General features: G+C 43.7%; 1 protein-coding gene across 1 annotated transcript in view; it reads left to right on the forward strand.

The window, feature by feature from the left end:
- The window catches only part of LOC126101018 (phospholipase A2-like), a gene marked incomplete at its 5' end in the record, with an annotated part of 35,631 nt that extends 21,234 nt beyond the window's left edge, over nt 1-14,397 (forward strand). Inside the window, 2 exons of the mRNA XM_049911685.1 lie at nt 392-544; nt 14,306-14,397. Coding sequence (XP_049767642.1) covers nt 392-544; nt 14,306-14,390 — 238 coding nt within the window. The remainder of the gene's footprint in view (nt 1-391; nt 545-14,305) is intronic.
- Nucleotides 14,398-15,187: the final 790 nt, after the last annotated feature.

Here is a 15,187-nt window from a genome sequence, read left to right on the forward strand (position 1 = left end):
ATATTTCAAATTTTCCTCCGTAGCATCGAAATCTTGCTTTACTTTTAATAATATTACCGAGAAATTACGCATGTGTTAGTGTATTTAAAAACATAAGAGACTCCATAAAACCCAATTTAAACTGGCGTCTCACCATAGGCTGTGTGACGCAGTGTACTCAGGTCGTTCACTAATCTTACTGTCTACCACTTTGCAGAACACCACAAGCGATCCGAATCAGACTGCGATTGTCAGTTTTCTGGTTCTAAAGGCCTTTAGCGATGGAGAGTCTTAGGCCCACCGTTCGTTTTAACGTCAAGGAGAGGAGTGTCCTCCGACGGAATCCCCCCTAGACAAGTCTGCCGCTTGCCTCTCGTAGACCAGAGTTTCGAGTAGTTGCGCTCTCTTGCAGGCTGGAGTGCACTTGCGACGAGAAATTCTACGACTGCCTGAAGGCGGTCGACTCCCCCGTCAGCTTCCAGGTGGGCGTGGCCTACTTCAACCTGCTCAACACGCAGTGCTACCGCAAGGACTACCCCATCGTCGAGTGCAGGCGCTACTCCACGTGAGTATCACGGTCACACTGTTCGCATTGGCTCTTATACAAGCAATACTGCCTTAAGACGTTAGGCTGGTTCTTTCAGCGTCACGGACAGTCATAGGGAAATTAGAGACAGCATTTCTTACCGCATTCCTTGTTAACTTCAGGAACAAATGCAGTCATCAGTGGATTGTATACGTACATGTTTACTTGGCTTTCCCTTGTTAAGGGGGTTCCCCGGTGTGAAGTTTTCAAAAAGTGGTTTTTTGCGTATTTTGACTCTTTATGGTCTTAAGAGCATCAAAAGAATTTTGTCGGTAAATAATTCTTTGTGCCTGAAAATCATATTTGAATGGGAGCGCGCATACGCCCACTCTAGCCGCTCTCGGCATTTGGTGCTTCGCGACTCCGATCGATATCTCTTTCCCTGTAACATTCTGAGTCGAATAAAATATCGATATACGTGCTGTACTTGCCCACCAGAGGTCTCAAGCATATGCTTGCGACGAATGTGAGATTAAGAACGCAGTTATGACAATCGGCAGCACGGTTACTGTTCTAAAAGTTGGTGTAAATGGAAGGAAGCTGATATGAACATGACACAGGATACGTTTGATCATAAACCATCACTGACGAGGGCAATTACTATTGCTGACGTGTACAAACATATGAGTAACCACAGTGTGATGGAGGCATGCCCTAGGCCGATACCCAGAACGACAAGGAATTCATCTTACACTTACGATCCGAAACACATGTCTTCGAGTGTAAAAGTTCTCATAGTTGCTATCAATCAGGCGTGCGTCATTTTAACGACGGATTTAAGGATATCCTGGTTGACATGATAGTCATGGGAGTCTTTATCGGCTCCACGGCTTCCTCATTCGCCACGAAAATGGACAGGAAATGCCTCAAAGGTTCGTACTGCCACTCGTTCCAGACAAGCCCCGAGCCTAGAATTGCAGCTAGAGAAACTCGCGGTTTAGAAAATGACGTCTTCGAAGAAGATGATCATTTACTCTGCTGGCCAGGAACAGCAGATTAATGGTAAGAGTAAAATCGAATTCGAAATTTTGAAACTACTTTGTTTGTACTAGAACTGCTGAATGCAACTGAACCTACTGTCTCGTTACTTATTTTTATCATTACTTCACTGGCCTACAGAATTTTCCCACACAAGGACGACTCAAACCTAACCTATTCATTTGTTACCCACAATACACAAGCACAACGCATTCTGACTGCTCTAAAATGACAACATGACTCCAAGTAATTAACACAAAAGAATGGCCCCAAAATTGGAAGAAATCATAACAATAACCAATGCTTTTTCATCTGTCACTAACCTCACAGAAAATCTTCATAACACGAACTACAGCAAGCAGCAACTACAGCCGACTCAATGAACAGATACTGACTACTATAGGCTCTAACTACTGGTAAGCGTATGGTTAGCAAAAGAAAGATTTTGTTGAAGATCAAACGATGTATTTAGCAGATTTTATCTTAATCGTGTGACATCCAGTTCCCAAAATTATATAATCATCAATAATTCCACTACCCAAACGTTAGCAAATACATCAATCATCATTTTACAATACGTGTGCTGCCAGCACTAAATCTCCATGAAGGAGACACGTCCGAACCGCGCTTGCTAACTGCTAACCTCTAACTGCTAAATGCAAGTCTGTCGAACCACAGAGCCTCTTACTTAGGTCGCAGGACGCTGTCAGTGACATTAATACAGTCTATAGCGTTGCCAACGTACGAACAGGCCACTTACAACTTTAGAAGGTGTATTTCTCGTGGCAAAGTTTGTCAAAATGCTTGGAATGATTTTTTAAAAAAAGAGGAACCCTGTAAAATTGCATGCCGTTTTGGATTTAATAAAAAAGACCTGAATAAACAGTACGTTTTTCATATTGTTCGTTATTTATTTACGTTTAAATCCAATTAAATCGGGCGATTTCCAGTACCTACGTTTTCAAGTGGCCACCATTTTGAAATGCACATCAGGAAATTCAATCTTCGTGGTTCACGCCACGGAACATTTAGTTTCAATATTGTACATATGTTTAATTACGATTGCAGACCTATACTTCATCCTCAATCGTGCGAACCATTTAGTTGCGCAATCTGCGCAGAGGCATTTTGGCTACCATTTTGTGCTGTATACGCTCATCAATTTATAGACCAAAAATTATTTAAATCGTGTTTAGGGTTGGGTTGTTTTGGGGAAGGAGACCAGACAGCGAGGTCATCGGTCTCATCGGATTAGGGAAGGACGGGGAGGAAGTCGGCCGTGCCCTTTGAAACGAACCATCACGGCATTTGCCTGGAGCGATTTAGGGAAATCACGGAAAACCTAAATCAGTATGGCCGGACGCGGGATTGAACCGTCGTCCTCCCGAATGCGAGTCCAGTGTCTGACAACTGCGCCAACTTGCTTGGTAAATCGTCTTTAGCATATGTACTTTTGTTTGTTGGTAAATATTTGTATGGAATAACAATTTCTGGCAGGAAAAAATGGTGAAAATGAGGATAAAATAAGGCTCTGAGACCAGAACAAACCCTTACCTTGTTTGACTAATCTTCTGTTAGATAGTAAAACGACTGAAAATCTCTCTGTAATATGAAAGCAAGCTTGGATTATTTGTCTAAGAAGCAAGCCATATGTGTATCAATTATGGTAGAAATTCCTCTATGCGAAAGGATTTATGGAGATGTCCTATTCTGAAAGTATTCCAATAGTCAGATGTGTACCCAGAATCCACAGAATTAGTGAGGATAGGAAAATGTGGAGAACACAAATGAGAAGATTGGAGAATTACTAGTTGGAGACATAGAAGATTACGCGGCTCATTTCTCAGTAAAAAGTTTACTTTCTGTCTTACGGACATCACGGAGAGCATAATCCCAAGTCCTTTTACATATTTATATTGTGTTGCTATATCCTATAATGGATTACGTATGTGCTGTATCAAGTAGGACAGAAATACGTCTCAGAGAAAATGGACAGAGCCTAGATGACGTCTGTTCGTATTTTTCCTCGGTGCAATGACATCAACATCGTCCAGTAACTTGCTGATGGAAGAAACATGAATGTTGATTACTATTGGTAGACAAATTACTCATCTCTTCAGGAGCTGAACAAAACACAGCAACTTATCCAATAAGACAAAAATCTGGACAGGGACACAGGTATTCGGTAAAATTTCCTTCACAGCCAAAGAACAACTATAAACTCATATTATTTACTGCTGTCATACAAGGCACCTGAGAAACATCCTAGACGACAGACCTCGAGATTTCAGTTTGTCAGTGTCTCAAACAGAATGTGCAGAAGTAAAACGTCATTCAAGAAAAATAGTCTGAGATATATAATTTTTTCACTGATGTAGTCAGGACATTCACCGCAGAAACGGTATGGATTGCGCTATTTCCCACCGAATTACTGGGTACCGTCTACAACTCCCCCTTCCAGCGTGATCGCTTGTCATCTCCGTGGAAGCATGTGTCAGTCGAGAAATTGTAATCTTTTGCGACATGGACTCACTCAGGCTTCCTAATTTTCTCTGTAGCAAGAGTCCAATATAACCTAGATCCATCTCAAATATTATTTAGAGTTCGAACAACAATTAAACACACCAACGTTTACCTGTAACAGAACATGTGTTTGTATGGTGGTTTATTTCACTATGATCCACACACTGTTTGTAAACATCCATTTAATCGTGACCAAAAATGTGTTTTGTGTATATGTAACACAGTGAGACGTTTCACCACTGCAGACTCTTCCAGTAGATACCAAAAATACCAAGCAGAAGTGGAACGCTAATGTAGGCCCGGCACGAACGAAGAGCATCATGAATATACGAATAATACCACAGTGTTATTCAGCACCACATAGTTAAAACACGGATTGGTTTTGTTTACGATTAAGTCCTGGATCATTATGATCTTCATTATCCTTGCACTGAAAAAATTTAAAGAGGATTTGCACTTTACAGCAGCGCCATTCTGTAGAAATTGTGGCACCGCACAACAAATAACAGAAACCACAGAACGTTCTTAAGGGCCTGAAATTTCGTATGAGCTTAAATACCAGCCGCTTGCTTTCAGTGAAATGGTAGCAGGAAAGAAACTCATGTGCATAAACTGCATTTGTAGAGCTCCGATCGAAACGCTAATAGCATTACACCGTCCAGCCAAAAAGTTCAGAGACTGTTGTTATTAATGGGGTATATGACACGTCAGCGCTATCACTACGGTGTCAGCCTGAACGAACAACACTGTAAAAAAGAGACGGGAACTGGATCAATCAGTTTTGAGCAGGCAATACTAAAGGCCGGCCGGAGTGGCCGAGCGGTTCTAGGCGCGTCAGTCTGGAACCGCGCGACCGCTACGGTCGCAGGTTCGAATCCTGCCTCGGGCATGGTTGTGTGTGATGTCCTTAGGTTAGTTAGGTTTAAGTAGTTCTAAGTTCTAGGGGACTGATGACCTCAGATGTTAAGTCCCATACTGCTCAGAGCCATTTGAACCATTTTTTAGGCGATACTAAGTACTCGACGTGTGAGACTTCGTGTTATAAATATGAACCTAACACAAAGCGACGGAGTGCAGATATTTTTCCGTGCAAGGTCAACGGTTTGACAACATAACGGATATTCTAGCCAATTTAGCGGAGCAGTTGAAGAACAACCGTCATGAAAATTTTGTGGGGTTGGATGAACGGGCGGCCGGTGTGGCCGAGCGGTTCTAGACGCTTCAGTCTGGAACCGCGTGACCGCTACGGTCGCAGGTTCGAATCCTGCCTCGGGCATGGATGTGTGTGATGTCTTTAGGTTAGTTAGGTTTGAGTAGTTCTAAGTTCTAGGGGACTGATGACGTCAGAAGTTAAGTCCCATAGTGCTCAGACCCATTTGAACCATTTATGAACGTTCATCTCTGTTTGTATTCAACTGTGGGGAGACTAGGCGGGAAACCTGAAGCATTGAAATCACCATTTTAACTTTTCCCTATAATTTTATTCATCCAGTCATGAAACTTTTTCGACTGGCTGGGTAGTTACACGTCCAGTAGTCGCTACGTGTAGCAAATATTTCTCATAGTGGAAGCTGCATGGGTGTGTGTGATCTCCTTAGGTTAGTTAGGTTTAAGTAGTTCTAGGTTCTAGGGGACTTATGACCTAAGATGTTGAGTCCCATAGTGCTCAGAGCTATTTGAACCATTTGAACCATAGTGGAAGCTAAGGTGGAATCGGGTAAGGAAGTAGAACAGGGAACCCTCATATCTCTTTTTACGAGTTGGCAACATTGCCTTTTGGCCGTTAGACCATAAACACAGCCGGTAACTTCAGTACGACTATGAGGCTTGATAGTGTCAAAGGGTTGTTGTTGAGCAAATCAGTTTGTTAGATTTTTACCGTTGTGAATCTTACTTTGTGATATTTTGTGTTCAGTAAGGAACTTATACCATCATATTAAAACATGAAACTAGGAACTCAATGTACAATACTTTTAAGAAATTTTTGGAACATATGTCGTGTTAAACGATTCTTCGTCTTTGTCTTACACACAAGGAATTTTACAGATAAGGTGCAGTTGTGGGGTACTACCTGATATTACTCCATGGTTTCGTTAAAGTTAACTTACATGTGTGAAATATAAACTTTTAACTGTACGCTACTTACGTTTTAATAACTGCTATTTAATAATTACATACAGAATTTACAATTATTTTGCGCCAATTTTCAGGTTGTTATTGTCACCAATAATTTGATTAATTATCTCTAATTGAAGAGGTATATTTACATTTGAAATGGAGCCATTAAGCGCTTTATCGAGTGGAAGGTCATTCCAAAGTTTGTCAGGCTGCGAAAGAGTTTCAGAGGGGCCGAACGTAGGGCCTCCACGGTTCGTTTGACGAACTGGTTTCGGGCGTTATCTGTGGCTGACAATGTCTCTGAGCCGGATGCAGTCGTCCACCCTGTTCCAGAGGAAGCTTCTCGGCCCGCAAGGTCTGGACAATCATAGAGGATAGGTTTCCTGGGAGCTCCAACGTTAGGCGGGCAATGGGACCCCTTAGGAACATGACTGCCAAGGAGGGGAAGGAAGCCTGTGTGCACTCCGTGTGTATACCGGGGGGTGTCATTCCATATTTGGAAAGGGTGCTTCCGGATGCCATGAAGACTACAGCGTGCAGCCAGCTGCAGGTGGTGGCTCAAGTCGGCACCAATGACGTGTGTCGCTTTGGATCGGAGGAGATTCTCTCTGGTTTCGGGCGGATAGCAGAAATGGTGAAGACTGCCAGTCTTGCTAGCGAGATTGAGGCGGAGCTCATCATCTGCAGCACAGTCGACAGAACTGACTGTGTTTTTTGGTGCAGAGCCGAGTAGGTCTGAATCAGAGTCTCTGGCGCCATCGGGTGGTGGGTTTCCCGGTTCCGCTCAATAGGTCAGGAGTCCACTACACTCAGGAAGCTGCTACACGGGTACCGGGGGCTGTGTGGAAGGGACTGGGCGGTTTTTTTAGGTTAGAGGGTCTCAGAAAACCACAGAAAGGGCGTCCGTCTAAAGGAGGGCAGGTAAAACACAGTAAGGTAGTTGTAGAAACTATCGGTATTGTAGTTGTAAATTCTCGTAGCTGTGTTGGGAAAGAACCAGAGGTACAAGCCCTAATAGAAAACACTGAAGCTCAGATAATTATAGATACAGAAAGCTGGTAAAAGCCGTAAATAAGCTCAGCAGAATTTTTTTCTAACGAACTAACAGTGTTCAGAAAGGATACATTAAATACAGTTGATGGTGGAGTAGTTATTGCTGTCAGAAGCAGTTTACGATGTAGTGAAATTGATGTAGATAGTTCCTGCGAAACAGTATGGGTAGAGGTTATAGTTGACAATCGGACTAAACTATTAAGTGGATCTTTTTAACGACTCCCCGACTCAGAAGATATAGTTGCTGAGCAGTTCAAAGAAAACTTGAGTCTGATTTCTAATAGGTACCCCAATCATACAGAGCTTTGTCGACCGTGATGTCATTGCATATAGAACCTATCATGTTACCGAAAATGCTAATAAAGACTTCGGCAAATCTACCTATATGTCACCCTCACCCTTTACTTTATATACACGTAATAGACGTAAACTTTCATCTAATGAAACTGTATTTATTTGGATCAAAGGCATAGAGCGGACGGGTGATGACTTCAATCTACCCTCGATTTGCTGCAAAAATTATACGTTTAAAATCGGTGGCAGCCATAAAACATCATTCGATATTGTACAGAATGCTTTCTCAGAAAAATTATTTTGAACAATTACTTCACGAGCCCACTCGAAGCGTAAAGGATTGCATACTTGACCTATTAGCAACAAATAATCCTGGACGAATAGGGAGCATCATGAAGAATACAGGGATTAGCGACCACAAGGCAGTTGCTGCTACGCTGAATGCCGTAACACCAGCAACCATTAAAAAAGAAAAGAAAAGTATACATATTAAAAAACTGATAAAAATGCTCTTAACGCCGTTTTAAGAGACAGTCTTCACTCCTACCGATCTGATCATATAAGCGTAGAAAAGGTGTGGAGTGATTTCAAAAGGGATAGCATCGACGGCAGTTGAATGATATACATCACATAAATTAATAAGTGATGGTACTGATCCCCCATGGTACACAAAACGGGTCAGATCGCTGTTACACAAGGAACGAAAAAAGCACGCCAAATTTAAAAGAACACAAAATCTCCAAGATTTACGAAGTTTTGCAGAAGTTTGAAAAATAGCGCGTACTTCAATGTGAGATGCTGTTAATAATTTCCACAACGAAACGCTGTCTCGGAACGTGGCAGAAAAGCCAAAGAGTTTCTGGTCATACACAAAGCACATCAGTGGCAAGACACAATCAATACCTTCACTGCGCGATAACAACGGTGAAGTCACTGATCATAGTGCCACTAGAGCAGAGTTATTAAACACGGTTTTCCGAAACTCCTTCACCAAAGAATACGTGGTAAATATACCTGAACTCCAATCAAGAACAACTGCCAAGATGAGAAATATAGAAGTAGATATCCTCGGTGTAGCAAAGCAGATTAAGTCAGTTAATAAGGGCAAAGCTTCCGGTCTAGATGGTATACCAATCAGGTTCCTTTCAGAGTATGCAGATGCAATAGCTCCATGTTTAGCAGTTATATACAACCGCTCGCTCACAGAAAGTTCCGTCCCTAAAGACGGGAAAATTGATCAAGTCACACCAATACCCAAAAAGGCAAATAGGAGTAATCCGCTGAATTACAGGCCCATATCACTAACGTCGATTTGCAGTAGAGTTTTGGAACATATACTATGTTCGAACATAAATTACCTCGAAGAAAACGATTTATTGACACAAAGCACGGATTCAGAGAATATCGTTCTTGTGAAACACAACTAGTTCTTTATACTCGTGAAGTAATGAGTGCTGTCGACAGGGGATATCAAATTGATTCCATATTTTTAGATTTCCAGAAGGATTTCGACACCGTTCCTGACATGCGTCTTCTAACCAAACTGCGTGCCTATGGAATTTCGCTGCAGTTGTGCGACTGGATTCGTGGTTTCCTATCACAAAGATCACAGTTCGCAGTAATAGACGGAAAGTCATTGAGTAAATCAGAATTAATATCCGGTGTTCCCCAAGGAAGTGTTATAGGCCATCTGTTGTTCCTGATCTATAATAACGACATTGGAGACAATCTGAGTAGCCGTCTTAGATATTTTGCAGATGATGCTGTCATTTACCGTCTTGTAAAGTCCTCAGATGACCAAAACGAATTGCAAAATGATTTAGAAAAGATATCTGTGTGATGCGAAAAGTGGCAATTGATCCTGAATAAAGAAAAGTGTGAAGTTATGTGAATACTAAAAGAAATCGACTAAATTTGACACAAATCTGAAGGCTGTAAATTCAACTAAATACTTAGGGATTACAATTACAAATACCTAAATTGGAACGTTCACATAGACAATGTTGTGGGTAGAGCAAACCAAAGACTGCAATTCACTGGCAGAACACTTAGAAAGTGTAGTAGATCTACTAAAGAGACTACTTACACCACGCTTGTCCGCCCTATTATGGAGTATTGCTGTGCGGTGTAGGGCCCGCATCAGGTGGAACTGACGGATGACATCGAAAAAGTACAAAGAAGGGCAGTTCGTTCTGTATTATGGCGAAATAGGGGAGATAGTGTGACAGACATGATACGTGAATTGAAGTGGCAACCATAAAAACAAAGGCGTTTTTCTTTGTGACGGAATCTTCTCATGAAATTTCAGTTACCAGATTTCTCCTCCAGGGAAAATATTCTGTTTGCACCCACCTACATAGGAAGAAATGATCATCACGATGAAATAAGAGAAATCAGGGTTGGCACAGAATAATTTAAGTGCTCGCTTTTCCAGCGGGTCGTTCGAGAGTGGAATGGTAGAGAGACAGCTTGAAGGTGGTTCGTTGAACCCTCTGCCAGGCACTTGATTGTGAATAGCAGAGTTATCACGTAGATGTAGATATAGATATGACTTGACTTACTTGACTGAATTCCTTTGGCCCCTATGGGGGCATAGGGCATCCAGGAGAACTCGCCATCCGTCTCTGTCTTTGGCCATTTGCCTCAATTCTGCCCAGGTCTTGCCAACTCTTTTTGCTTCCCCTTCCACTGTCCTCTTCCATGTGCCCCTTGGTCTTCCTCTCTTCCTTGTTCCCTGGGGATTCCATTCCAATGCTTTTTTCTCGATGGCTCCATCTGGTTTTCTCAAGGTGTGCCCCAACCTGCCCCACTTTCTCTCTCGTATCTGGTCTTCTATAGGTATCTGGTTTGTTATTCGCCAGAGCTCCTCATTACATATTTTTTCTGGCCACCAGATATTCATGATGCGTCGAAGACATCTATTTATGAAGCTTTGTAACTGGGTTAATATCTTTTTATCCATTTTCCAGCTTTCACTGGCGTACAGAACGACAGCCTTCACATTTGTATTAAAAATACGGATTTTCGTTTTGTATGTGATATTTCTACACTCCTGGAAATGGAAAAAAGAACACATTGACACCGGTGTGTCAGACCCACCATACTTGCTCCGGACACTGCGAGAGGGCTGTACAAGCAATGATCACACGCACGGCACAGCGGACACACCAGGAACCGCGGTGTTGGCCGTCGAATGGCGCTAGCTGCGCAGCATTTGTGCACCGCCGCCGTCAGTGTCAGCCAGTTTGCCGTGGCATACGGAGTTCCACCGCAGTCTTCAACACTGGTAGCATGCCGCGACAGCGTGGACGTGAACCGTATGTGCAGTTGACGGACTTTGAGCGAGGGCGTATAGTGGGCATGCGGGAGGCCGGGTGGACGTACCGCCGAATTGCTCAACACGTGGGGCGTGAGGTCTCCACAGTACATCGATGTTGTCGCCAGTGGTCGGCGGAAGGTGCACGTGCCCGTCGACCTGGGACCGGACCGCAGCGACGCACGGATGCACGCCAAGACCGTAGGATCCTACGCAGTGCCGTAGGGGACCGCACCGCCACTTCCCAGCAAATTAGGGACACTGTTGCTCCTGGGGTATCGGCGAGGACCATTCGCAACCGTCTCCATGAAGCTGGGCTACGGTCCCGCACACCGTTAGGCCGTCTTCCGCTCACGCCCCAACGTCGTGCAGCCCGCCTCCAGTGGTGTCGCGACAGGCATGAATGGAGGGACGAATGGAGACGTGTCGTCTTCAGCGATGAGAGTCGCTTCTGCCTTGGTGCCAATGATGGTCGTATGCGTGTTTGGCGCCGTGCAGGTGAGCGCCACAATCAGGACTGCATACGACCGAGGCACACAGGGCCAACACCCGGCATCATGGTGTGGGGAGCGATCTCCTACACTGGCCGTACACCACTGGTGATCGTCGAGGGGACACTGAATAGTGCACGGTACATCCAAACCGTCATCGAACCCACCGTTCTACCATTCCTAGACCGGCAAGGGAACTTGCTGTTCCAACAGGACAATGCACGTCCGCATGTATCCCGTGCCACCCAACGTGCTCTAGAAGGTGTAAGTCAACTACCCTGGCCAGCAAGATCTCCGGATCTGTCCCCCATTGAGCATGGTTGGGACTGGATGAAGCGTCGTCTCACGCGGTCTGCACGTCCAGTACGAACGCTGGTCCAACTGAGGCGCCAGGTGGAAATGGCATGGCAAGCCGTTCCACAGGACTACATCCAGCATCTCTACGATCGTCTCCATGGGAGAATAGCAGCCTGCATTGCTGCGAAAGGTGGATATACACTGTACTAGTGCCGACATTGTGCATGCTCTGTTGCCTGTGTCTATGTGCCTGTGGTTCTGTCAGTGTGATCATGTGATGTATCTGACCCCAGGAATGTGTCAATAAAGTTTCCCCTTCCTGGGGCAATGAATTCACGGTGTTCTTATTTCAATTTCCAGGAGTGTATTTTTCCATATTGGATACAATTGTATGAAGGCAACATTTGCCTTTTTAATGCGGTTTTTCACGTCATCTCCAGCTCCACCATCTTCCGCCACTATACTACCCAGATACAGAAATGAGTTGACAGTCTCCACTCGCTGCTCACCTATTAACAGGGGCATCTCCATGTTACCTGAATTTACTCTCATTTCCTTTGTTTTGCCTGTATTTATCTTGAGGCCAGCAGTCTCTGCTTCTTCTTTCAGAAAGCTTAAATTAGCTTGCATATCAGTCAGCCTTGGAGCTAATAAAACTATGTCGTCTGCAAAATCCAAATCCTCCAGACGTTCGTGGATCCCCCACTCGATTCCTCGTCTCCTGCCTGCTGTGACTCTGCTCATAACAGAGTCTAGAACGAGTAGAAAAAGTGTCCTGCCGGACTCCAGTTGTTACTTTTATGGGCTCTGTCATATTTCCCTTGTGGAGTATGCAGCATTCGTAGCCATCATATAGATCTTTTATGATGTTTAAGATCTTCTGTGGTATGCCATACTTCCGCAACACCTGCCAGAGCACTTTATGTTTCACGGAATCGAAGGCCTTTTGAAAATCAATGAATGCCAGGTACATGGTTGCTTGGAATTCTTTTCTTTGCTCTAAGATGATCCTAAGAGTGTTAATAAGATCAACACAGCTGCGTTGTGCCCTAAAACCGGCCTGTTCTTTACGCAGATATAGATATGGCCAGGAAATTAAGACGTGGCTTAACAGCCATCCGGGAAGAGTGGCAACCCAGAACCAAATAGCTCAAAAAAATTGAAATTTGTGGTAAGGTCTTAAGCGACCAAACTGCTGAGGTTATCGGTCCCTAAGCGCTACACACTACTTAATCTAAGTTAAACTAACTTACGCTAAGGACGACTCACACACGAATGCCCGAGGGTGGACTTGACCATCCGACGGGGGGAGCCGCGCGGACAGTGACAAGACGCCTTATACCCCGCGCGCCTCCAAATAGCTCAATTGTTCTGACTTGCATATACTAGAACAGCAACAATGCAAAATTACCAATCTGGGTTTAAAAAGACTGGTGTCTTCCCTCTTAATGCAAAACAGAGAAATTTGCATCGTCAGTTACAACAGAAAGAATAATGCCAAATTCCCAGAACACAACAGAGTCAGTTACTGCTTCCTCTCCACATCCTGGTCCGTTGACTGGTATGCTGACACAGTCTTCATTCACTGTATCACCGCAGAGTGTAACGCCAGTTTCTCATTACGAGAGGCCATCATCATCCAAGTGGAGAGGAAAATTTGCTGTGGTCACCGAGTCTCCCCACTAAAATGAACTAAGTGCAACAAAAGCATCTGCCCAGCAGGTTAAAAAGTTGTTGAAGGACTCCGTTTCTAGACAACGGAAAAGAGCCAGAAGAATCTGAAGTCGTGTCAGGGAAACAGATCTTCTTTGTAAAATCAAATGGCTCTGAGCACTATGGGACTCAACATCTTAGGTCATAAGTCCCCTAGAACTTAGAACTACTTAAACCTAACTAACCTAAGGACATTACACACACCCATGCCCGAGGCAGGATTCGAACCTGCGACCGTAGCAGTCCCGCGGTTCCGGACTGCAGCGCCAGAACCGCTAGACCACCGCGGCCGGCGATCTTCTTTGTAAAGAGCTGCTGATTCACAAGAAAATCGAATGACTGGCTAAAGTACAGAGAGTGTGAGAAGTAGGACCATGAGGACTGAACAGGGTGGATTTAAGATGATTTACGTGAGTATCGATGTGTCGCATTCATCAGACGGGAAATGTAGCATTGCCGTTTGTGGCCACAGAATACCTGCTTTTGCCCCAAGGTTGGGGAATAACCGCACACTACACAGTGCTGAGTTATATTAAATATAATTTAAACCACCAAAAATATGACCTCGTATTTCATATATGTTGTTCATGCCTTAGTTATCTTTCACCGAAATAAATTTGAAGTCCCAACAGAGAAAATTGTCATTGTTATCTAGACTTTTTCTCAGCTACTCAATTATAGCTCATATTCCCCTATAAATTTTAAAGAAGTATCCATATAAAGATAGGTATCCGATTCGAGAAATAAATCTTACCACTGAATTTTTTATTGAGACTGTGACAGAATGGACTCTCAAATTTGTACTTTGATATTCCTCTGTATGCCTTTTAATGTAATATTAGACAACACTGTAATATTTTATGGTAAATGTGTGAAATAATTTTTAGGAATGATCTTTCTTCTTGTAATCTGATATTATTTTAATTTTATCTAACACACCTGTTTTTGTGTTTCTAGAATAATCCGCTCCAGGTGTCTGGAATATCAGCTGGATGAGTCTGCGATGCCTAAGTATCAATGGTTCGACGTACCTTTATACTGAAGATGGGTAATAAAATCAGTACCAAAATATCTGTTTACTGAGTTTTCTTTCCCTGTACCTTTTCTACATATGCATAGCCTTCGTGGACAATCTTCCTCCGAAATGAAACGGTTATCATGAGTAGAGGCGATATTAGAGATATTACAACAATGTCACATGTCTATGGGTGACTAACGTTTTGTCTACTGTGGTTGTTGGAGAAGTAATTCTGTCTGCGGGTTTCCGTTGTACACATATAGCCAAAAGACATGGGAAGGCACTGGGTCTGAAGCCAGTGGCGGGCGTCTCTTCCGTTGCTGAAGCCTATGCGCTATGTTTCTGTCAGTAAGGTCCCGTTAGGAAAGGCTTACTACGGCCCCACATTCAAACTGGAGGTGTGTAGCTCACATCAGACGGTCCATCTTCCCGTATGTCTTTGCGGGGGCGGCGTGATGTCAAACACTGTGATCGTCCTGCTCGTTGGGATGTGCCTGTCGAACCACCATGGTCTCTGCGATACTGAGGATCCACCTTAGATAATTCTGGCCTCAGATTAAGAAATTCTAATGTGACCTAGGACACGCGTGATTAGGGGAAGATCAGGGTCTAACGTCCTGTAGACATTGAGGTCATTAGACATGGTCATGCGATTGTCATCATGCGTTAAGAATCGTTTAAGTAGCGACATCTTGCCATCTTCACTACACCCTTGTCTACAGTATAACAGACTGCTCAAATATCCTATCTACGAAAGAGACAGAACAAACATAAAGAGGCTATGGCACATTATTCACCGCCTCTGCAGTACGAAGCTGAAC

Source organism: Schistocerca cancellata, chromosome 9 (assembly GCF_023864275.1).
Source record: "Schistocerca cancellata isolate TAMUIC-IGC-003103 chromosome 9, iqSchCanc2.1, whole genome shotgun sequence".
NCBI lineage: Eukaryota > Metazoa > Arthropoda > Insecta > Orthoptera > Acrididae > Schistocerca > Schistocerca cancellata.